This window comes from Panthera onca, chromosome D3 (assembly GCF_046562875.1).
Source record: "Panthera onca isolate mPanOnc1 chromosome D3, mPanOnc1 haplotype 2, whole genome shotgun sequence".
Lineage (NCBI taxonomy): Eukaryota > Metazoa > Chordata > Mammalia > Carnivora > Felidae > Panthera > Panthera onca.
The window spans coordinates 54,457,088-54,483,725 of NC_138350.1; the positions used below are offsets into that span (position 1 = coordinate 54,457,088).

A 26,638-nucleotide genomic window follows, 5' to 3' on the forward strand; every position below is an offset into this window, starting at 1 on the left:
TATTGCAAGCCAAGTATTTATTGCAGAAAAAATTACGTATTCAGAGGTTATTTTATTTCAAATGTATTTTGTTTTTCACATTTATGAACTCTTTCCTGTCTGCCTGCCTGCCTTCCACTCATTGCTATCGGTTGGATATCTGGGGGTCATGCTGTTTCTTTACATCTTACTCATTTTCATGGGATATGCTCATTGTTTTACTATCTGTCCTAGGAGGTGTTGCTAGTCACTGAGATGATAACAGCAGTCTATGATAATTTTATTCTGCAGTGTCCTTGGTTTATAACTCCACTTGGGTAGGACTTCATGTTACCGGGATTTAGGAATGGGAAATTAATCTGAAGACTTCTAAATTGCTCAATTTCAAGGTGGGTCCTTTGAAACTTTGCTTTTGACAGGGGGCAATGAAACCCAATCATTCATTTCTCTTAATGTCCTCCCCCCCCCCCCCCCCCCCCCCCCCGCTTCCCTCTCAGAGAAAATCAAGCAAGAAAAATTGAGCTCGTAAGTTTTGGCTACCGTGTTGTCAGGGGTGGGGAGGAGGTAAAGGAAAGGAGAACGAAGACAGGACAGGAAGATGGGGTGTTGGCTGAAATCTTAATTCATTTTTTATAGGACATTTGCCCTGGGTATCACCATTTTCCTTCCTTTACTCTTCAGACTTTCTTTTTCCACCAGAGGATGCACAAAATAGCAAGTTTTGCCAGTGCTTCTATTTTGGGGAGACCCGTGGGGACAGGGAGGGACTTGCATTCTTGAAGCATTGTGTCCTTACTTCCCCAGGTGGTCCACCTTCCCCTCATTCTCCCTTTTTTCAAATTAAGGAGTTCATAGTGGAGTTTTCTCACAATTTCCTTCTACTTACCTGTCTTTTCTTGGATTTGCCTTCTGAGGAAGAAGTCACATTAATCTGTGACCCTTCCTGAATTTTCCTGGTTCTTACTTCTCAACGGTTATGGGACAAAGCCTGTCCTTCCTTGTCAGCATGCTGCTCATGTAATACTTTTTTTTTTTTTTTCTTACCGGTAAGAGTTTTACTTAACTCTCTCGGGAAGGGAGGTCCTATGATCCAGCATTAGTTCATTTCCTTCCCCAGAATTTCAAAGAGTCAAAAGTGGAGGCAGCATATGCCATTTAACCATCTCACTAATAGGACATTGCTTCTTCATCCTCTGCAGCTCCCAGCCCAGCTCTTTGGCATGGCAGGCGAGGCCTCTTTGGCTCTGCATGCTAGGCCTCCTTTATTCCTTGGCAGGAATCTCTCTCCATTCTTGAATGCTACTGATCGCAACATTAAGCTGCTTGAGTTATTGTGCACATCGTGTTATTTCGCATCTCCTCTATGCTCTCCTTGTCTTGCCCCCTATAGTTGAAATGGCCTTCGCTGATGCATCTTTCTTCCTCTTTCTTCCCTAAACACAACCGACAATTTTGCCAAGTATTGCCCACAGCTCCAGTTGTGGTGACCAGCTAGCTCCAGCCCAACCCTCTACTGCCAAGGCAGGGTCTGTGTTCTCCTCTGATCTGTCTGGCATGTTTCTACTGTGACATGTTGCACTGTTAATCTTTATCCTTTTGAATTGTAATTATCTGTCCCTCTTCTCCACTAGCTGGGACCTCTTGAAGCAGGAATAGTTTTGTTCTGTATGACAGCACAATGTCTAGCACATAATAGGTCAAAGAATATATATTCATTAACATGAAAAATTAAAACGAGCTAAGAGGCTTACTACTCCAAGAAGAGCAGACCTCAGAATCGTTCCATCCATGAAGGGATTACGAATAAATAATCTATGCTGGGATTTGGTCACTTGGGTCACCATCATGGAGCACCTTCAACAAGTAGAAAACTTTTCTCGCAGGCAGACTGATCTAATTCATTCTCCAGTAAAAAATATGAGAAATCAGAACTTTCAAGGAAAAAAAAAGGAATGGTGCCAATCCCACACAGTTAGTAATAGCATTTGGTCTCTGTGGTCTATGCTTTTATTGCATTTTTTTCTCTCATAGCATTAAAAATGGTCTTGAATTATCTTGATCTTCTTTCATTCGGTGGCTAGCCTTTCAAGGGAAAAACAGTAAAGAAAAGTAAAGAAAAATTTTAACATGTAGATAAAAATAGTTGTCCCAGCAAGGAAACAAAGAGGTTTAATTTTTAAACTCAGCTGGTCATCTTAAATACAATATATTTGTTATTGCCAAACTCTCCTTTTTATTTTTATTTTTTATTTTTTTAATTTTTTTTAATGTTTATTTATTTTTGAGACAGAGAGAGACAGAGCATGAATGGGGGAGGGTCAGAGAGAGAGGGAGACACAGAATCCGAAGCAGGCTCCAGGCTCTGAGCTATCAGCACAGAGCCCGACGCGGGGCTCGAACTCACGGACAGCGAGATCATGACCCGAGCTGAAGTCAGACGCTCAACCAACTGAGCCACCCAGGCACCCCGAAACTCTCCTTTTTAAAAAGAAGTGTCACCTGATAACATTTAGTGTTAAATATATCATTTGTTCAGAGTAAATAAAACGCCACTAGGAATTAGCACTAGAAGTTTTATAAATGCAGTTGAATTTAGTGAAGCTTAGATTCTCATGTACCCTTTCTGGCCTAATGAATTGGAAGCTTCTCCACATCTATCAGGGAATTTCTTAGGTGGACCACCTTCTAAGAAATCAAAGTGAAGACAGGGTTCAGAGGTATTTTTGTTTTTATTTCCCTTGGAAAATTTAGTGGTACTTTTACCATATTTATTCATTATATTTAGTTTGAATATGACACATTTGAGGAAAATTCCATTAAAATTTCCACAAGAGTATATCCTTTATACAGGGGAAAAAAAGTGTGGTACAGCCGCTGACCAGTATTTGAAAAATGTTTGCGTTGCTCACTTAGGATCTTTACTACACAGATGACTGGAAAATGCGTCTCTAGTATCTGGGCACAGAGAAGTATTTTTTAAAAGAAATTAAGGTACTGTAGTCAGAATAATGCTCCCCAAGAGGTTTACGTTCTAATCACCAGAACCTGTCAATGTTTGCTTGTATGTCAAATGAAGGAATTAAGTTTGAAGAAGATTTTAAGGTTTCTAATTAGCTGACTTTAATATAAAGAGATTATCCTGTTTGACCCACGTGGTCCCAAGGTACTCACAAAAGTCCTTATATGTGGAAGGGGAGGGTAAAAGAAGTCAGAGTTCGATTTAAAGATGGAAGAAGGGGCCACCAGTCAACGAGGGCCCTTAAAAGCAGAGCAGACAAGGCAACATTCTCCTCAAGAGCCTCTAGAGAGGAACACTTTTACTTAAACTTAGGTTGGAAGTCTCATGGACTAAAATATATTTGTCATAAATTTCTGTTGTCTGTGGTAATTTGTTACAGCACCAATAGAACACTAATACAGGTACAGTCAGACAATGTGATAGTACACAGTCATTAAAACATAATGCTTACGAAGGACATGTAGGACACCTGGGTAGCTCAGTCGGTTAAGCTTCTGACTTTGCCTCAGGTCATGATCTCACAGCTTCGTGAGTTTGAGCCCTGTGTCAGGCTCTGTGCTCACAGCTCAGAGCCTGGAGCCTGCTTTGGATTCTGCGTCTCTCTCTCTGCCCCTCCCCGGCTCATGCTCTGTCTCTTTCTCTCTCAAAAATAACATTAAAAAGAAAAAAGAACATGTAATGTGGGAAATAATCATGGTATGTTAGGTTAGAAAAGCAGCTGAGGTAACACTATATGACAGTAAAGTTGCACGAAAATACTTATATACTTGTTTAGGTAATGGTTTTCTATGGACTATTTTTCTTCTGTCTTATTTCCCAAGTTTCTTTTGCAAACAAAAAACAAAATTAAATGTTGAATATCATTGACTTTAACACTGGAGATCGGTTACTCACAGCGTTTTATCTCCCTTCAAAATCTTTAAGAGTGGATATGAGCTCCAATACAGTAAGCTCTTGGAGGTTAGCGTTTGCTCAATCCTTACTTTGCCAAATCTCTGCATCTCAAACATATTAACATATTTTCAATGTGTCTCCCTGCTTTATTTTTGGATTTTTTTTAATGAAGTTTGAAACCAGAGCAATATGAAATTAGAAAATATTTTTTGGGAAAGATTAATCTCTGATATCTGTAATAATGGTGTAAAGATTAATTACAATAGCAGGATAACCAACTATGTAGAGACTAAGACTAAAATCTCAGGTGAAAGAACTTAACCTTTATGGGTTTAGACGGATAATGACTTTCATGTTTCTTGACCAGATTTACTGCTGATACCATCACTGTTAAAAAGCCACGGTCTCTCCTTCTTCGTGTATTTGATTTTCATTAGTGCTGGGTTTTATTGCTGCTTTTTATGTTTGCAGAGAAGGTAACTTAAAGGAAATTAAACCTCTCTAAGCAGGATAAAACTCCTGGCGTTAAGTCAAATGCTTTATTTGATGTCAAGAGCATTTTCAGTAACTATTACTTATCTACCACACAAAACTGCTAAACTTGAATACAAAGACCTGGTTCCAAGTCACAGGGTGGAATACAATTATTCGGTACCTGGGAGGCAGCAGACTCAGCAGACGGCAGTGACCAGGCACGGACCTCCGGCATCAGCTATGCCTGGCTTCCAATGACAGCTGCAGCCTTCACTTGTGTCTGTGCTCCTGGTGAGTCACTTCAACTTCTCGAGCGTTCTTTGTAAAAGGGACTGTGACTGTCCTCATCATCTACAGTTACTGTGAGAGGGAGAGGAAACAAAATGCCTCTCTCTGTATAAAGGTCGAGTGAAGCGGTGGCTATCATATGTGAATGCCCTTTCTTACTGAGTATTGTTGCTTGAACTGCACAACTTAAGAAAATTCAGTAACTGCTTGTGTTGGTGTTCTCTGGTCATTTCAAGGCCTGTTTTCTTAGGAAGTGTGAAAAAGTAACACATGTAACAAGGGACTGCTGTTGTCAGGGAAGTTAACTGGTAGAAGTGGCCGAAACTTGTGTTTGACCTGTGTTTCTGATGATAGTTTTCTATCACCTCAGTGGAAGGAGAATATGAACCTAGTTTCTCCAAAATGCTTTCTAAAGGGGGATGTGATCTCTTTATTCTGCTGTGACAGAGTTTAAAAGAGGATCAGGGTGTTTTTAGGTACGAGTCTTAAAGGCAAAGGAAAAACAGTGCTTGATTTTGGCCTCTGACATCTCCCAGAGAAATAATGGGAGTCCCAGGACCCTCGTGCTTTAGGTAAATGTTCAAAAAGCAGAAACTTTGGGGGACTCTAGTTCTTGGTGGGCAGGCCTGGGACTTAAAATTGAAGGTGGAAATGTAAGGAAGACAAGAGAACCGTGTTGAAACTTACCTCCTCTACTGCGTTTGCTTCATTAATCACCATCAAGGATTTTTTATGTGGATGCAGAGCTCAAACCTGTTACTTTGTGAAACAGCAACCCTGTCAAAATCTTCAAAGACCATTGCAAGGAAAGCCAAAGCAGGAAACAGGCACCTCAAGCAGGCAAATGTTTCTCCTAAGTTGTTAAATCAGGAGTGACTAAAAGAGCCAGATGGCTCACTCATGAGCAATAAAAAATAAATACTTGGGGGGCCTAGGTGGCTTGGGTTGTTAAGGTCTGACTCTTGATTTCAGTTCAGGTCCTAGTTTCCTGGGCTCCAGGGGGGCCTGCTTAAGATTCTTTCTCTCCCTCTCTCTATGCTCCTCCCCCACCTGCACTCTTTCACTCTCACAAAAATAAACATTTTCTTTAAAAAAAAAGACCTTATTTTGAGAGAGAGGGAGGAGGGGAAGGGAAGAGAGAAAATCCCAAGCAGGCTCTGTGCTGACAGCACAGAGCCCAACACAGGGCTTGATCCCAGAAACTGTGAGATCATGACCTGAGCCAAAATCAAGAGTCAGACGCTTAACCAACCGAGCCACCAGGCACCCCAATAATAATAAAAAAAAATTTTAGTTTTAAATGATCAAGTGAAATATTCTTGGTTTGCTAATTTGCTTTACCCTGTCTTAGAATAAATTCTTTATTAGACTATGTTGAGACTCAAGGGGGTTTGGGGATAATCTTAAAAGGCTAAACTGTCCTTTTTGTGCTGAATGTTAGGTACAAAATAGCATTGCATATTTTAGAGGCAAACTGCTAAAAGCTAAGTATTGTATCATTCGAAAGTTTATAATTTTTCACAATCATTGTTTTAACACAGAAATCTGTTTATTAAACCAAACAAAACAGAGAAAATTATACCAGCCCTCGATTTTTGAATTTTCATTTAAATAAGCAAACTCTAAATCCACACCTTAAAAGATGTTTGTGCATCTATGTATTTCCAAAATACTCATATTTCAATAAGATTTTCACATTATATTCACCAACAGTATCACAAAAGTTCTTTTTTTTTTGTTTGTTTTTTTGTTTGTTTTGCTTACGTAACTGTAAGGAACAGTAATTCTAGAAACACTAGAAGAAAAAAGCATAGCAATGTCCACAGTTACAAGAAAAAGTGCACATTACTTGGTCACAATCACAGTCATTACTTGAAAAACTATATGTAACAAGTAGATAAGAAATATCACTGATGCCTTAAACTCATTACCAAAAATGGAATGACATAAGTTCTACATGAAATAAGGCAAATCCAGGAATGCACAGAGAATCTGTAATCCAACCAAAGCTAAACAACAGAAAAAGAATCGTACAAGAAGCATAAACAGATGTACTCCTCCCTAAATATTTTAAAAATAAGCTTGCCTCAGTGCACAAAGAAAACACCATTCATGTGTATCCAACACTATAAAATAAGAAAGAAGGACAAAGTGGGGGGGGGGTTGGATAGGACGGGGCAGTTCATTTAAAGTTGCAGCTGCATCCACTGAGAGTTCTTTACATCATTTTCACCTAGAATTGTAAATTATACAAATCCTATCAGGAGAGGGGAACGGTCTTTTTTTGGAAACGATTTCTGAAACCGAGAAAGAAAAACCACATGAGTGCACATTTTCAGATTGTCACTTGCAACCTCTTAACATTCAGCCATCTACATCCCATTGCTGCTGGAGGCATGCCTATAAGACAGCAGCGTCAATCCCGGGCAAGCAGCTGTAAGGAACCAAGGTGTGATATTTTTTTTTTTTCAATGATATGTCTTTTTTAATATTAAAAAATTCTGTGATGAAAACTGCTATGGCGCAACTGCAATGTTGAGTGGGTTGATGAGCACGGGTGCAGAAACGCAGGCTTCTCTTGGAAGTACTTCCTGATGTGACGATTTAAAGAACGTAGCAAGGATTTGTTTTCCAGCATCGTTATTTTTGTAGAAAGAATTTGGAAAGAGGAGAAGGCAAAGGGATGTGGAAAAGGTACTTACAGTAGTTTTTCAAAACAGTTTTTTTTAGGACCTATGAAAAAGTTACCAAAGTAAAAATGACCATTTTGAATGAAAAACAAGTTTTCTTTTTATAAAAACTACATATATATTTTTTTAAAATACAAGATCCGTCTCATTGTTGTTATATCCTGTAGCAACAAGAAATTTGGCTTTTGTTTTTTGTTTTTTTTGCCAGATACTGCAACTTTCAGTTCAGTAAGTCAGTAGCAGATTCCACTAATATTTCAGTTGAATCTTGAACTATTAATACCACACGTTTCTTCTGTTTTATCCTTGAATTAGGAATATACAGCCTTTATTTGCCCCTGATATTTATGCTGACAAACTAAAACAAAAAGCAGTGAGCTGGACACATTACTGTATCTCAAGTACTTCAGAGGTCAGACTTCCTTTGAAGCACCTTAATACATCACTTTATGGATCAAGGACAATGTGGCATAATGGAAGTATTTCTCTTAAGACTGTGCAGTAAGACCAGAAGCATCTCTGCTGGGAAATCAAAATGTCATTAGTGGAAACTGCAAATTTAGACCTCAGTGAATAGGATCGTCATTTGACTCAGTTCTGTTGTAAAATAAGATTTTCCAGTTCATCTGCAGAACGCAATAAAAATGCAGCTGATTCTCGATATCCTGCAACGAGCTGTCTCACGGCATTGATTTCGGTTGGACTCAGCTGGGGTCTGGAGCTTGAACTGCTGGAGGATCCTGAGCTAGTCGCCAACTGCCTCTTCATGCTGAGATCGGTGGGTCCTAGAAAAAATAATCACAAAATTAACAGGAACAATTTCTGTTCCGGTACTTTGAACACGAGCACTAAACTGTTGACTTGATTCACTTACTCTTCTGTGAGAAGCCACTGATACCTTTAATCAAATACATCCGTTCACAGAAATAACAAAAAGCAACCTGATGTGAAATGAGTGGCTGAGTAGGACTCCTTGTCCGGGCAATCACCTCTCATTGTGGAAACACGGTGAAGACCTCCCAACACGTGCTTTTTGGAAAAATCGATTTTAAGTCTATCTTACACACGTAGTATTAAGTTTCTCTGCAGTTGTGTCAAAAGTTGGGAATTACGAATGCTTTGAATTTGTGCCATTGGTGAACAAATGATTTTAGGTCCCACCAATTCTGACATGGAAATATCCTAGATTGTGATGCTAATGACTCCAGATTACAAACGCTTTATTTAGAAGAAAGGAAATTTTGGACAGGGGAGTTCAACTTTTAAGTGATACAGTAAGTGAGTTGCATATTTTGTTTTTCATTTCAGGTGAATGCTTTTTCTTCCATCAGGTTGATTATTAACATAGGCAAAATCTTTTTTATTTTTTTGAAAAATGGGTATTAGTATAAATCAGTCTGGTATTTTTCAATACTAAAGTTTCTTTTAGAAGTGTACAGCAAGTAACTGATCAGTACAATTTTGCAAAGAAACTAGACTTGGAATACTGCTTTAGGTCTTGCTAAAGCTGCTTCTATATTTACATAAAACATTTAGATGTCAAAAGATTTTTTTTATTACATATAATTAAACCAAATCAGATAGGTCTGCCTTTTGACAACATTTTATAAATTTTTATTTGTTTTTTATAAATCTTTACTTTAAAACAATTTATTTAACATAGAAGAGTTAAAAATTTTTTTAAGTTTATTTATTTTGAGAGACAGAGAGTGAAGGAGGGGCAGAGAGAGAGGAAGAGAGAGCATCCCAGGCAGGCTCCAGGCTGTCAGTGGGGCGCCCAGTCTGGGGCTCAAACTCACAAACCCCAAGATCATGACCTGAGCCGAAACCAAGAGTCAGATGCTTAACTGAGCCACCCAGGGGCCCCTGAGTTAAAGATTTTTAAGATGCTTTGCATCCATTATTCTTAGATTATTAAGGTTTTATTATATACCAAAATGTTCATTGTTATAATTCTTACCTTTCATTAAGCAATTGCTATAATTACTACATTTGCGATGAGCAATACATTTAAAATCCTTGAATAAGTCTCACTGTCAACATAGCTAAAGGCATGCTCAAAACTGTAGTGATGCCCTACCTTGAGGATATTTTCACGGATTTCTCCTAAACATAACTTTTCAGATAATGGTATTCATTTCATGAACTGAAATGAGGGATGTTATTTTATCCTGTTAGTTCTTCTTGAGGCCTGGTGGAGACAGGTCAAGACCCAACCTCCTCCACCCTCTACCCTGGAGGGAAAAGAGGGCTCCTGTCAGCGAGGAGGCAGATGTCCCATGAGACAGAAACAGCTTTACTTGTAATTTAATTAGGACAGAGACAAGACTTGCACATAAGAACTCTAACATTTGAGAGAGACGTATTTCCACTTCTGCCACGGCCTTTCAAAGCCTTGGTTTTCTAGCAGGAGTTAGCCTCCATTTGTCGTGCTTTTTACAAAATCATGAGTGTGACATAGCAAGCTGAAAAGGAGAGATGTAGGGATGTCACCCTTGCAAACGGGAATTAGTGAACAAGCATTCAAGCAAATTAGTCATAGCAACCAGGTTTTTTCCGGAAAGTTCTGCGTGGATTAAGAAACTAATGTGACATTTAAGAAATTAAAGGGGGAGCCTAGGTGGCTCAGTCGGTTGGGTGTTCAACTTCGGCTCAGGTCATGATCCCACGGCTGGTGGGATCGAGCCCCGCATGGGGTTCTGTGCTGCTAGCTCAGAACCTGGAACCTGCTTCTGGTTCTGTGTCTCCCTCTCCCTCTGCTCAACCCAGCTTGTGTGCTTTCTCTCTTTCTCTCTCTCTCTCTCTCTCTCTCTCTCTGCCTCTTGAAAATAAACATAAAAAAAAAAAATCCCATGACATAATGTGTTCAGGTCTATAGATGAGCCAACTTTAAATCTGGGGGTTTTGTTCCTTTAATATTTAAGAATCCTGGTAAGAATCATTACAAAAGAAAATAGAAAGGATTTTCCTCAGTTATGCAGATATTTGGCATGTGGTTGATTATCATTTTATTAGAAGGTGTAATATTTTGTGATGTTCTTGCTGACAGGCCAAGTTGGTGATTGACCCCTTTAACTGCAATTGAGAAAGGAGGGGGCTAGGTAGGGCTCCAGTTCCTCTTGGGGTAAAAGATACTGTGATTTTATTCTAACACTGCTGTTTACAGATAATTCTCTACTTCTGGCTGAGAAGTATGGTTACTAAACCAAGACGTGGCTTTCACTTTCTTTCAGATGATTATTAACATAGGCAAATTCTTTTTTAAAAAAAAAATTTAATGTTTATTTAGTTTTGAGAGCGAGAGAGACAGGGTGTGAGTGGGGGAGAGGCAGAGAGGGAGACACAGAATCCAAAGCAGGCTCCAGGATCCAAGCTGTCAGCATAGAGCCTGATGTGGGGCTTGAACTCCTAAACCGTGAGATCACAACCTGAGCTGAAGCTGGATGCTTAACTGACTGAGCCACCCAGGTGCCCCAACATAGGCAAATTCTAGATAGCTCAGTAATACAGAAGCCATTCACACCTTTGTTATTTTTCTGGAACAAAGTTGACTTCTCTTGGTTTCTTTTCCATTTACAGGATCAGGATTAAGTATTATACATAAAAACTAGAAGGAATTATTTTTGCTATTATTTAAATCCTCAAAGTTAAGAGGTTGAGTAGGAAAGCAAAAAAATTAAAATACTCACAAATGATCAAATTACATAACTAGTATCTACTCAACCAGCCCTTTCCTTGTCATTAGTATTCTTATCTGCCTCATTCAGACAATGTCATACTTGACTGGCTTAGCTTAACCCAAACAACAATCAATGTAAAGTAAAAGCTCAAAATTTATGAAGATGTTGAATTGAATGAAGTCCAGGAAAATATTCTTGGAGATTTGCTTAAATCACAAAGCCAATAAAAAGTATGGTTCTGGAAGAGTGGGACCTGTTAACGAAACAAACACAAATAATGACACAATAGATACCTCAAGAGAAAATGATTTGAATATCAAGTGTGAAAGGAAATAATCAGAAAACTCGACAAAGTCATTTTAAAATAAGCACCCACATTTTAACAAAATGATGCAGACCTACTTTATGTTCACTCTGAAAATCTGAGGAAGAGATAGATACATTTCAGGTTAACATGCAATGTTAGAAAAATTAAGACCCATGGGGTGCCTGCGTAGCTCAGTCCGTTAAGCATCTGACTTGGACTCAGGTCATGATCTCGAAGTTTGTGAGTTCTCATCCTGTGTCGGGCTCTGTGGTGACAGCTCAGAGCCTGGAGCCTGCTTTGGATTCTGTGTCTCCTCCTCTCTCTGCCCCTCCCATGCTCATGCTCTGTCTCCGTCTCTCAATAATAAATAAACGTTAAAAAAAGATATTAAAAAAAAATTAAGACCCACTTAAACCAATCTTTGAATTATTTTTTTAAGGTTTGGGGGCATATTTAAGTTACAAATAAATTCTAATTAAATGAAAATATATATCAAAAATTCATATTTAATATTTTAAAAATATTTTTAAATTAAAATATACTTGACAATGCTATATTAGTTTCAGGTGTACAACATAGTGATTCAACAACTCTATATGTTATGCTCTGTTTACTGTAAGTGTAGGTACCATCATCACCATAGAAACTATTACAATTCCATTGACTATATTCAGTAAGCTGTACCTTTCTTCCCTGTAGCTTATTCATTCCATAACTGGAATCTTCTACTCTACTTCTACTCTATTCCATTTTTCTATTTCCCATGCTTCTAGCAATCATTAGTTCTCTGTATTTATGGGTCTGTTTCTGCATTTGTTTTTGTTTTTTAATGTTTATCTTTATTTTTGAGACCGAGAGAGAGCATGACCGGGGGAGAGGCAGAGAGAGAGGGAGACACCGAATCAGAAGCAGGCTCCAGGTTCTGGGCTGTCAGCACAGAGCCCGACATGGGGCTCGAACTCGCCAACTGCGAGATCATGACCTGAGCTGAAGTCGGATGCTCAACTGACTGAGCCACCCGGGTGCCCCTATTTGTTTTGTTTTTGTAGGTTTGACAAATAAGTGATATCATATGGTACTTGACTTTCTCTTATTTCACTTAACATAATACCCTCTAGGTCAGATCTATCCATGTTGTCTCAAATGGCAAGATCTCATTTTTTTTATGGTTATTAGTCCATTACACACACACACACACACACACACACACACACACACACTCACCATTCTTAATCCATTCCTCTACTGATGGACACTTAGGTTGCTTCCATATCTTGGCTATTGTTAATGCTGCAGTAAACTTAGAGGTATATATCTTTTTCAAGTTGGTGATGTATTTTCTTTCGGTAAATACCAAGTGGGTGAATTACTGGAACATATGGCATTTCTATTTTTAACTTTTTTTTTTTTTTCAACGTTTTTTATTTTTATTTTTGGGACAGAGAGAGACAGAGCATGAACGGGGGAGGGTCAGAGAGAGAGAGAGACACAGAATCGGAAACAGGCTCCAGGCTCCGAGCCATCAGCCCAGAGCCTGACGCGGGGCTCGAACTCACAGACCGCGAGATCGTGACCTGGCTGAAGTCGGCCGCTTAACCGACTGCGCCACCCAGGCGCCCCACTATTTTTAACTTTTTAAGGAAGCTCCATAACATTTTCCATAGTGGCTATATCAAATTACATTCCCATCAACAATGCACAAGGATTTCTTCATCTTTACTAACAATTGCTGTTTTTGTCTTTGTTATTCTGGACATTCTGACAGTTGTGATCTCATTACGGGTTTGATTTGCATTTTCCTAAAGATTAGTGACACTGAGCAATTTTTCATGTATTTATTGGCCATTTGTATGTCTTTGGAGAAATGTCTATTCAGGTCCTCTGCCCACTAATTATTCGGATTGTTTGGCGTGTGTTGGTGTTGAGTTGTATAAGTTCTTTACATATTTTGGATATTAATCCCTTATTGGACATAGCATTTGCATATATCTTAATCACTAGGTTGCCTTTTTGGTTTGTTGATTGTTTCCTTTGCTGCACAAAAGCCTTTTATTTTCCTGTATTCCTAATAGTTTATTTTTGCTTTTGTTTCCCTTGCCTGAGGAAACATATATGGAAAAATGTTGCTAAGGCCAATGTCAAAGAGATTATTGCTTATATTTTCTTCTAGGAGTTTTATGGTTTCACGTATCAAGTTTAGGTCTTTAACCCATTTTGAATTTATTTTTGTGTATGGTATGAAAAAGTGGTCCAATTTACTTCTTTTGCATGTAGCTGTCCAGTTTTCCCAGCACCATTTATTGAAGAGACTGCTTTTCCCCATTGTAAATTCTTGCTTCCTTTGTCATGGACTAATTGACCATAGAAGGGTGGATTTATTTCAGGGCTCTCTCTCCTCTTTCATTGATCTATGTGCCTGTGTTTGTGCCAGTAGCATACTGGTTCTATTACTACAACTTTGTAGTAGAACTTGAAATCTGAGAATGTGATACCCCTGGCTTTGTTCTTTTTGCTCAAGATTGCTTTGGGTATTTGAAGTCTTTTGTGGTTCCCTACAAACGTTAGTATTATTTGTTCTAGTTCTGTGAAAAATACTGTTGGTATTTTTATAAGGATCACATTAAATGGGTAAATGGCTATGGGTAGCATGGGTATTTTAACGATATTAATTGTTCCAACCCATGATCATGGTATATCTGTGATTTATTTAATCAATGTTTTATAGTTGCTGAGTGCAATCTTTTACCTCCTCAGTTAAGTTTATTTCTGGGTATTTTATTCTTTTTGATGCAATTATAAGTGGAACTGCTTTCTTAATTTCTCTTTCTGCTATATTATCAGTGTATATAAAACAATTTATTTCCTTATATTAATTGTGTACCCTGAAATTTCACTGACTTAATTTATTACTTCTAGTAGATTTTTGGTAGAGTCCTTATGTTTAGGATCTATGTTTAGGATCATGTCATCCACAAATAGTTTAACTTCTTTCTTACCAATTTGAATAACTTTTCTTGTCTGATTCCTGAATCTAGAACTTGTAGTACTATGTTGAGTAAAAGTGGTGAGAGCACACATCCTTATCTTGTTCCTGATCTTAGGAAAAAATGCTCTGTTTTTCACCACTGGTATGATGTTGGGGGTTGTCATATATGGCCATTATGTTGAGTCATGTTCCCTGTAAACCCACTTTGAGAGTTGTTATCATGAACAGATGTCCAATTTTGTCAAATGTGTTTTCTGCATCTTGAGAGGATCGTGATTTTAGCCTTCATACAATGTGATGTATTACACTGATGAATTTGTAAATATTGAACCATCCTTGCTTCCCCCAGAATAAATCCCACTTGATCATGGTGAATGATCATTTTAATGAATTTTTGAATGCAGTTTGCTAATATGTTGTTGAAGTCTGTATTTTTTAAACTATCAATTGAATACCCCTATCTATGATGCATTTTTGGTCCTTTTTAAAATTAGATTCACTTTTGTGGCCTTATTTTAATGTTAATTATACTCAAATAATAGAGACCCCAATAATAATAGAGACCCCAATATAGGACAAATTTTTAATTTGTTTTGCAGAGTGAGTTCTTTTTAAAAGACTTGGATAACCATGTTTTTTACATATACTGGGGGCCAGAGGCTAGGCCCATGAAGGCAGTCACCCTTTGTGGCTTACTACTGTGCTAGGGACTGTGATGGTACATGGCACAAAATAAGGCTCAATAAATATTTGTGTAATAAATGAATGAGAAGTTTCAGATATTTCTATAGCCAACACTAAAGAAATGGAGAATGAGTGATGTCACTTGTAACACCCAATTATTGCTAAAACTAGTTAGATATAGAACACAGTGGATTTAATGTAGCTTATTCAAACAGGGTTACCTCTGATATGGGGATATTTTTATTAGCATAAAAGTCATCATCCAAAATTGTGAAAAACATAATCTCAGTAGATGAGTCCTGAATCGGGCATAAAATTGGTCCTGGCTACATGCAAACTTCTCTTTTCCCTTCTCCACTACCGTGTTATGAACTCTGAATTGTTTGGATAATTGGCCATTTACAAGTTTTAAATAATAGAGTGACATTTTCAGATTTATGCTTAAAAAAGGGTTTGGAGGGGAGCCTGGGGGGCTCAGTCCGTTAAGTGTCCAACTTCAGCTCAGTTCATGATCTCAGGGTTTGTGAGTTCAAGCCCAAGCCGACATAGGGCTCTGCGCTGCCAGCTCAGAGCCTGAAGCCTGCTTCATATTCTGTGTTTCCCCTTCTCTCTCTCTCTCTCTCAAAAATAAACATTAATTTTTTTTAAACAAAAAAAATAAATAAAAAAGTGTTTGGAAAACTTTTAATACAAACAGCCAGACAGTAAATATTTCAGTTAGAGGTCAAGAGGCATACTTCATTAAAAAGGAAGTAAATTTACATAATTTTAAAATTAGGATACAACTGACGTATAAAATTAGTTTCAGGTATACATGAGTCAGTATTTGTATGTATTAACCACCGTAAATCTAACATCGATCACCACATATAGTTGGAAATTATTTTTATGATGTGATTTTATTAATTTTTATTAAGCTTTTTAAAGTTTATTTATTTGAGAGAGACAGCATGCAAGTAGAGAAAGGGAAGAGAGAGAGGCAGAGCGAGAGAATCCCATGCAGGCTATGCACCCCAGCGCAGAGCTATGTGGGGCTCAAACCCACAAACTGTGAGACCATGACCTGAGCTGAAGTCAGAAGTTTAACTGACTGAGCTACCCAAGTGCCCAGATTTTAAAGATTTACTCTCAGCAAGTTTCAAATATATAATCCAGTATTATTAACAATAATTGCCATGTTGTACCTCCCCATGCCTATTTTTAACCAGCAGTTTGTGTTTTTTACCCTCCCTTCACCCATTTTGTTTACCCCCATTCCCACAGCCTGTTCTCTATGAGTTCCAGGGTTTTTTTTTTTTTTTTTTGATTCCACATACGAATAACATTCTATTACATGTGTGCATGTATATATGTGCACATACACTACATTTTCTTGACCTATTCATTCATCAGTGAACACTTTGGTTGGTTTTCATGTCTTGGCTATTGTAAATAATGCTACAATGAACATGGTGAAGACATCTTTTTGAATTAATACTTGTGTTTTTTTTTCTGGATAAATCCCCAGAAGTGGAATTGGTGGATCATATGATAAAGAATTAGTCAAATGTATCTGATTCTGATAAAACATAAACATGTTATAATTTATTTAAAGGCAAAGCAATAATGTTCACAAGGAAGACTTTTTAAAGACAAAAAACATATATGGCCACACCTAAATGATTTGTTTGGCTTAGAGCTGAAGTAGATAGAGACCTTACAGTTTAGGAAGGTGGGGGAGAAATAACCATGGATCTTTGAGTCCCGTTCATTGTGAACCTTCCCAGAGTTCTTGATTAGTGCTCTGGGAAGAGGGTGGGAGAGATAAATAATTTTTTAATTGTAATGAAACTGTGTTTAATGAAGACCAAATCTGTTAGTACAGGTGAGGGCTGCGGGGGCTGAGAGGAAATGAAGGGGCAGTAAGGACTGTGGTGGTGAGGGGTAAGCAATGACACTACCTCCTGGAACCTCTCTTCATTAGGGACTCCTATGGTCCCCCTTGAAGCCTCTCAATGGTCCAATGGGGACTCAGAGCAGGATGACTGGCTCCCATCTTACAGTTGGGGAAACTGAGTTCCAGACAGGTTCACTAGCTTGACAAAACTATGGATGGCTTCTGGTTATTTATGCTGTATCAGATCAGAGGAGATAAGAGCAGTTGGGCAGGGAAGAACAAACAAATGTCTCCACAGAAAGAAGAAGCAAAGGTGTAGAGAAGGGCAGGACATGGTGTGTGGGGACAATGGGAGGTGCTGGCTAGGGCCAAGTGGGGATCAGGCTGGGGGTATTATTTTTATTACAAAATTAATTTATATTTAAAACTGTTCAAGAGACTTTAAAAAGGCCTTAATATAATATTATATTGAGGTGGTGTCTGTTGGTTCTTCCATTGAGCCTCAATTTGATCCTGGCTAATTACATGTCCTGATAATTCTTCTATTTGGATAGTGGTGATTTCCTCTGATTCTCAGCATCTTTCATAAATGGCCATCAGTCCATAAAGGATTTAAAAAGCAATACCAGAAACAATGACAAAATGCCAGCAGACTCAAACATCCTTCTTGAATTATTGGAAACCAGGTCTGTTAATTATCAGCTTGGGTAGTTGAGATTATGAAGAGTCTCATCTGGTATCAGGGTAATGCTGGTCTTATGGAAATAAGACATATATATATTATATATATTTGGAATTGTATATATATATGGAATTGTATATATTCCATCTTATATATATATATTATATATATACATACATATATATACACATACATATATACATATATACATACATATATATTATATATACATACATACGTATATCATACATATGTATAGTATATATATATACATATATACATACATGTATAATATATATATATGATGGAATATATACAATTACATATATATTGCAGAAGTCTGAGAAGGATTGGTGTTAGTTCTTTAAATATTTATAGAATTCCCATGTGAAGACTTTTATTTGTTGGGTTTTTTGATTGCTGATTCAGTCTTCTTACTGATAACTCCTTAGTAATTGGTCTGTTCAGATTCCTATTCCTTCATGAATCAGTTTTGGTAGGTTGTAAGTTTCTAGGAATTTATATATTTCTTCTAAGGTTGTCCAAATTGTTGGCATGTAATTGTTCATTTTCTTATCCTTTGTATTTCTGAGGTATCAGTTATATTTCCTTTCTCATTACTGATTTTTTTTTGTTTGTTAAGTCTAAGGTTTATCAATTTTATCTTTTAAAAAAGAGCTTAGCTTCATTGGTCTTTTCTATTGTCTTTTTACTTTCTATTTCTCTTATTTCTGCTCTAGTATTTATTTCTTCTTTTTACTAACTTTAAGCTCTGTTTGTTCTTTTTATAGTTCCTTGAAGTATAAAGTTAAGTTGTTGGAGATCCTACCTGTTTCTTGATATAGGCATGATTGCTAGTAACTTTTTTCTTAGGACTACTTTTGCTGTATCTCATAAGTTTTGGTATATTTTCATTTGTCTCCAGGTATTTTTTTCTGTTTTGATTTCTTCTTTGACACATGGGTTTTTTAGCAGCATGTTGTTTAAATATTTACATATTTGTGAAGTTTCCAGTTTTCTTTTAAGTTATATCTAGTTTCATATCATTGTGGTTATAAAAGATGCTTAATATCTTAAATTTATTTATTAGGACTTGTTTTGTGACCTAACATATTATCTACCCCAGAGAATGTTCCATGTGCACTTGAAGAATGTGTATTCTGATGCCCTTGAGTGGAATGCTCTGTATATGTCTGTTTAAGTCCATCTGGTCTAATGGGTCATTTAAGGCCAATTTTTCTGTATTGATTCTTTTTATCTGGAAAATCTATCCATTGAAGAAAGTGTTTTATTAAAGACCTCTACTATTATTGTACTGCTACATACTTCTCTGATACAATATGTTGTAAATATTTGCTTTATATATTTAAGTGTTTCTATGTAGGTTGCATAAATATTTACACGTTACATTCTCTTGTTGGATTGACTCTTACATAATGTCCTACATGTCTGTTATTTTATGGTCTTTGTCTTAAAGTATATTTCATCTGGTATAAATACAGCTACCTCAGCTTTCTTTTGGTTTCCATTTGCATAGAATATCTTTTCTATCCCCTTCACTTTAAGTCTATGTGTATCCTTCTATCTGAAGTGAGTTTCTTGTAGACAGCATCTAGATGGGATCTTTTTTCTTTTAACCCATTAGCAACTCTTTTGATTAGAGTTTTGTCCATTTACATTAAAAAAATTTTTTTAATATTTTTATTTATTTTTGACAGAGACAGAGCATGAGTGGGGGAGGGGCAGAGAAAGAGGGAGACAGAATCTGAAGCAGGCTCCAGGCTGTCAGCACAGAGCCCGACATGGGGCTAGAACTCATGAACCATGAGATCATGACCGGAGCTGCAGTCTGACGCTTTACCGACTAAGCCACCCAGGCACCCCTAGTCCATTTACGTTTTTAATTTTTGTAATGTTTATTTTTGAGATAGGAAGACAGAGCATGAATGGGGAAGGAGCAGAGAGAGGGGGACACAGAATCCGAAGCAGGCTCTGAGCTATTAGCACAGAGCCCAACGTGAGGCTTGAACCCACAAACAATGTGAGAGTGACCTGAGCTGAAGTCAGGTCACTTAACAAACTGAGCCACCTCGGTGGCCCTACATGTTAAATTTTTAATTGAGTATAACTGACATAGAATATTAGTATTAGGTATACAGCAAAGTGCCTGGACTTTATATACATTGCAATATACCACAATAGCCACAGTTTCACTAAAGTTAGTAAAATATTGACTATTGCCCTATGCCGTACTTTTCATCCCCCTAACTTGTTTTACAGCGAGAAGTTTGTACTTTGCCCTTCTCTTCACCCCACCCCTCATAGCAACCACCAGTTTGTTCATTGTAATTATGAATATATTTTTGTTTGTGTGTTTGTTTAGATTTTACATACAAGCAACATCAAATGGTATTAGTTTGTCTTATTTCACTTAGCAAAATACCCTCTTGGTTTTTTCATGTTGTTATCATGAATCGCCAAGATTTCATTTTTTTTAATGGCTGAATAATCCATTGTGGATATATACATTTTTATCCATTCATCTGTTGATAAATATGTACTTAAGTAGCTTCCATATCTTGGCTACTGTAAATAATGTTACAATAAGCATATTGGGTGCAAATGTATTTTCTAATTAGGGTTTTCGTTTTCCTTGGTAAACACCAAGTAGAGCTGCTAGATTGTATGATGTTCTATTTTTAGTTTTGCAAGGACCCTCCATACTGTTTTCCATAGTGACTGCACAAGTGTTCTGTTTTCTAGACATCCTCTCCAAAACTTACTTGTCTTTTCGATACTGGTCATTTAAACTGGTGTGAGGTGATAATTCACTGTGGTTTTGATTTGCATTTCCCTGATGACTGGAGTTCATTAGCATCTTTTCAAGGGTCTATTGGCCACCTGTATATCTTCTTTGGTAAAATGTTTATTCAGGTTCTCTGCCATTTTTAATTGGTTTGATGTTTTTTTAATTGCATTATAGGAGTTCTTCATATATTTTGGATATTAACCCCCTATTGGATATATGATTTGCAAATATCTTCTCCTAACCAGGTTTCCTTTTGTTTTCTTGATAGTTTCCTTTGTTTTGCAAAACCTTTTTATTTTAATGTAGTCCTAATTGTTTATTTTTGCTTTTGTTGCTCTTGACTGAAAAGACACATACAAAAAATATTGCTAACACCACTAAGAGTTTACAGTCTGTTTTCTTTTAGGAGTTTTAAGGTTTGTGGTCTCACACTCAAGTCTTTAACCCATTTTGAGTTTATTTTTTGTATATGGTGTGAGAAAGTGGTCTAGTTTCATTCTTTTGCATGTAGCTGCTGAGTGTTGCCAGCACCATTTATTAAAGGGACTGTCTTTTCCCCCTTTTATATTTTTGCTTGCTTTGTCATGAATTGACCATATAAATACGGGTTTATTTTTGGGTTCTCTGTCCTTTTCCATTGACCTACGTGTTTTTGTGCCAGTAGCATACTGGTTTGATTATTACAGCTGTAGTATATGTTGAAACCAGGGGTCATGATACCTCTGGCTTTATTCTTCTTTCTCAAGACTGCTTTGGGTATTTGAGGTCTTTTGCAGTTTCCTACAGACTTTAGTACTATTTATTCTAGTACTGTGTAAAATACTGTTGGTATTTTGACAGGGATTGCATTAAATCTGTGGATTGCTTTGGGTAGTATGGGCGTTTTAACAACATTCTTCCAATCCATGAGCATGGAATATCTTTCCATTGTATTGTCTTCAATTTCTTTTTATCAGTATTTAATGTTTCCAGAGTACAGTTCTTAAACATCCTGATTAGATTTATTCCTAGATTCTACTTCACTTACTTCTGCTCTGAGCTTTATTATTTCCTTCTTTATACTGTCTTTGAGCTTTGTTGGTTCTTCTTTTTCTAATTCATTTAGGTGCAAAGTTAGATTATTTATTTGAAATTTTCTTGTTTCTTTAGGTAGCTTGTATCACTATAATCTTATTTCAGAACTGCTTTTGCTTCGGAAAATTTTGAAACTTTGTGTTTATACTTTTATTGTCTCAAGGTATTTTTGGATTTCCACTTTATTTGTTGAACGATTGGCAGTTCAGCAACACATTGTTTAGCTTCCACATGTCTGTGGTTTTTTCCAAGTTTTTTTCCTTGTATTTGACTTCTAGTTTCATAATTCTGTGGTCAGAAAAGATGGTTGGTATAATTTTAATCTTAAAATTATTAAGACTTTTTATGGCCTAACGTGATCTATTCTGGAGAATGCTCCATGTGTACTTGAAAAGAATGTGTATTCAGTTTTTAGAAGAAACATTCTATATATCTGTTAGGTCCATCCAGTCTAATGTATCATTTAAAGCCATTAACAAAATTGATTTTCTGTCTGGATCACCTATCTACTAAGTGGAGTATTAAATTTTTTTTAATGAAAAATTATAAGCCAACTGGGAAATCTAGAAGAAATGGAAAAATTCCTAGAAACATACAAACTAGAAAAACTGAAACAGGAAGAAATACAAAATTTGAACAGACCCATAATCAGCAATGAAATTCAAGTGGTAATCAAAAGATTCCCAAAAAACAAAAGTCCAGGACTGGATGGATTCCCAGGGAAATTCTCCCAGACACTAAAAGAAAAAATTTTAATGTTTATTTATATTGGAGAGAGAGAGACAGAGTGTGTGTGTGTGGGCAGGGGAGAGGCAGAGAGAAAGAGGGAAACAGAGTCTGAAGCAGACTCCCTGCTCTGAGTTGTCAACACAGAGCTGATGCGGGGTTCCAACCCACAAGATAGGAGTTCGTAGCTGGAGCTGAAGTTGGATGCTTAACCGACTGAGCCACCCAGGCACCACTCTACCACGCATTTCAAGAAAAGTTAATACCTATTCTTCTCAAATTGTTCCAAAAAAAATAGAAATGGAAGGAAAATTTCCAAAATCATTCTACAAGGCCAGCATTACCTCGATTCCAAAACCAAAGACCCTCACTAAAAAAGAGGATTACAGATCAATATCTAGATGAACATGGATGCAAAAATTGTCAACAAGATACTAGCACATTGAATCCAACAGAATTAATCAACATGATCAAAATGGGATTTATTCCTGGGCTTCAGGGGTGGTTCAATATTTGCAAGTCAATCAACGTGATATACACATCAATAAAAGAAAGGAGAAGAACCTTATGATCCTCTCAATAGATGCAGAAAAAGCATTTGACCAAATACAACATCCAATTTTTGATAAAAATCCTCAACAAAGTAAATATAGATGGAACATACCTAAACATCATAAAGGCCAGATGTGAAAGACTCACAGCTAATATACTCAATGGGGAAAAAGTGAGAGCTTTTCCTCTATGGTCGGGAACAAGACAGGGATATCCACTCTCACCATTACTGTTTAACATGATACTGGAAGTCTCAGCCTCAGCAATCAGACAGCAAAATGAAATAGAAGGCATCCAAATCAGCAAGGAAGAAGTCAAACTTGCACTATTTGAAAAGGCTCCACCAAAAAAAAAAAAAACCTGATAGAACTAATACATGAATTCAGCAAATTGACAGGATACAAAATTTCTATACACCAATAATGAAGCAGCAGAAAAAGGAACTGATCCCATTTAAAACTGTACCAAAACTATAAGATACATAGGAATAAACCTAACCAAAGAGGTAAAAGACTTGGAGTCTGAAAAGTATAGAAAGGTTATGAAAGAAATTGAAGAGGACACAAAGAAATGGAGAAGAATTCCATGCTCATGGATTGGAGAACAAACATTGTTAAAATGTCTATACTACCCCAAACAATCTACACATTTAAAGCAATCCCTATCAAAATTCCACCAGCATCTTTTACAGAGCTAGAACAAACAGTCCTAAAATTTGTATGAAACCACAAAAGACCCGGAATCACCAAAGTAATCATGAAAAAGAAAAACAAAGCTGGAGGCATCATGATTCTGGGCTTGAAGTTATATTAAAAAGCTGTAGTCATAAATACAGTATGCTATTGGCACAAACACATAGATCAGCGGAACAGAATAGAAAACCCAGAAATGGACCCACAAATATATGGTCAACTAATCTTCAACAAAGCAGGAAAAAATATCCAGTGGAAAAAAGTCTCTTCGACAAATGGTTTTGGGAAAACTTGACATCAACACACAGAAAAATAAAACTGGACCACTTTCTTATACCATACATAAAAATAAATTCCAAGTGGATGAAAGACCTAAATGTGAGACAGGAAACCATCAAAATCCTAGAGGAGTCACAGACAGAAACCTCTTTTGACATAAGTTGGGCAACTTCTTATTAGCTACATCTCTGGAGACCAGGGAAATAAAACAAAAAATGAACTATTGGGACTTGATCAAGATAAAAAGCTTCTACAAAGCAAACAATCAATCAACAAAACTAAAAGGCAGCCTATGGAATGGGAGACGATATTTGTAAATGACATATCTAATAAAGGGTTATTATCCCTAATCTATAATAAAGGACTTAAAATCTACACTCATAAATCACCCAGTTAAGAACTGGGCAGAAGACATGAATACACATTTTTCCAAAGAAGACATCCAGATGGCTAACAGACACATGAAAAGATGCTCAACACCACCCATCATGAGGGAAATACAAATAAAAACCACAATGAGATAACACTTCACACCTGTACGAAGAGCTAAAATTAACACAAATAGGTGCTGGTGAGGATGTAGAGAAAGGGGAACCCTTTGCACTGTTGGTGGTACAGCCACTCTGGAGAATGGTATGGACGTTCCTCAAAAGTTAAAAACAGAACTACCCTATGATCCAGCAATTGCACTTCTGGGTATTTATCAAAAGGATACAAAAATACAGATTTGAAGGGGTACATGCACCCCAATGTTTATAGCAGCATTAACAACAATAGCCAAATTATGGAAAGAGCTCAAATGTCCTTGACTGCTGAGTGGATAAAGAAATTGTGGAGTATTGTGGCGTGTGTGTGTGTAAACAAATAGGAATATTACCCAGCTGTCAAAATGAATAAAATCTTGCCATTTACAAGGACATGGATGTAGCTACAGTACATTATGCTAAGTCAAACAGAGAAAGACAAGTGCCATGATTTCACTCGTGTGGAATTTAAGAAATAAAACATATGGGAAGGGGAAAAGAGAGGGGAAGGGGAAACAAACCATAAGAGACTGTTAAGGATAGAGAACAAACTGAGGATTGATGGAGGGAGGTGGGTAGGGGATGGGGTAAATGGGTGGTGGGTATTAGGGAGGACACTTGTTCTGATGAGCACTGGGTGTTGTATGTAAGTGATGAATCACTGAATTCTACTCCTGAAACCAATATAGCACTGTATGTTAACTAGAATTTAAATAAAAATTAAAAAAAGAAAAAGTTCCCTACTATTTTTGTATGAATGTCCATTTTTCCCTTTGTCTGTTAATATTTGCTTTTAATAATTAGGTGTTTATATGTTGGGTACATAGGTATATACAACTATTATATTATCTTGTTCTATCGATCCCTTTTTCATTATGTAATGCCCTTCTTTGTCTATTTGTTAAAGTCATTGTTTTAAAGTCTATTTTGTCTGGTACAAGTATTGCTACCCGGGCTTTGTTTTTGCTTCCATTACTTGCATGGAATATCTTTTTTTCATCCCTTCCTTTTCAGGCTACATATATATATTTAGATCCGATCTAATGTTAGTCTCTTGTAGGGAGCTTCAAAATTGGTTTTATTTTTTATCTATTCAGCTTCTCTGTGTCTTTTGATTGGAGAATTTAGGCATTTATATTTAAAGTAATTACCAATAAGCACATATTTATTGCCATTTTGTCAATTGTTTTCTGGCTTTCTGCAAATCCTCTGTTCCTCTCTTCTTGCTGTCTTTGTGTTTTGATTTTCTGTAATTGTATGCTTAAGTACCAAATTTACACAAGGACACAGTAAAAAAAGATAACAGGCCAATATCTCTGATTAACATATAGGCAAAACTCCTCAACAAACTAGCAAATTCAACAATATATTGAAAGGATCACACAGCATGATCAGGTGGGTTTATTCCAAGGATGTAAGAATGGTTCAATATCTGCAAATCAATCAATGATGTTCCATTAACAAAATGTATGTAAAACACATGATAATTTCAATAGGTACAAACATTTGATAAAATACAACATATTTGAAAAGTGCTCAACATAGCAGACCTAGAGAGGAATGTACCTCAAAATAAGGCCATTTCTAGCAAGCCCATATATAACATCACACTCAATGGTGAAAAGCTGAAAGCTTTTCCTCTAAGATCAGGAATAAGACAAAGATGCTGACTCTCCCCACTTGTATTTACTATAGTACTGAAAGTCTAGCCAGGGCAATTAAGAAAAAAAATAATAAAAGCATTCCACATTGGAAAGGAAAACGTAAAACTGTCAATCACAAAGTCTATATGGAACCACATAGGACTTCACATAGCCAAAGTAAGCCTGAGACTGAACAAAGCTGGAGGCAACATACTCCCTGATTTCAAACAATATTAGCAAAGCTAGAGTAATCAAAATAGTATGGCATAAACAGACACAGAAACCAACGTAACAAAATAGCCTGGAACTAAATACACACGTATAGGGTCAATTAATTGTGACAAAAGAGCCAAGAATACACAGTGCAGAAAGAACCATCTATTTTATAAATCACGTTGGGAAAATCAGACAGCCACATGCAAAAGAATGAAGCTGCACCTCTATCTTAAACTATACACAAAAGTTAACCCAAAGTAGGTTAAAGACCTGAACCCATAAAACCCCTAAAAGAAAAAATAGATGATAAACTCCATCAATCTGGCTATGATATTTTGGGTTTGACATTAAAGGCAATAAGCAAAACTAAATGGGACTATATCAATTTAAAAAACACTGCACAGCAAAGGAAAACATCAACAAAATGAAAGGCAACTGACCAAATGGGAGGAAAATATTTGAAAATGCTATATCTGATAAGGGGTTAATACTCAAAACATATACAAACTCCTACAATTCAACAGCAAAAAAAATCTGATTAATAAATGGGCAGATGATCTGAAC

The 26,638-nt window shown here is 36.8% G+C and overlaps 1 protein-coding gene across 9 annotated transcripts in view; it reads right to left on the reverse strand.

The window, feature by feature from the left end:
- Positions 1–6,204: 6,204 nt before the first annotated feature.
- NOL4 (nucleolar protein 4) overlaps positions 6,205–26,638 on the reverse strand; it is a 429,971-nt gene continuing 409,537 nt past the window's right edge. For 6 of the 9 annotated variants that reach the window (XM_060613568.3, XM_060613567.3, XM_060613573.3 and 3 more), the window contains one exon: positions 6,206–8,129. In XM_060613568.3, the coding sequence (XP_060469551.1) occupies positions 7,936–8,129 (194 nt within the window). In that variant the 3' untranslated portion in view covers positions 6,206–7,935. Of the gene's footprint in view, positions 8,130–26,638 lie in introns of all 9 variants that reach the window. The other 3 variants (XM_060613572.3, XM_060613571.3, XR_009604343.2) reach the window with 2 other exon arrangements.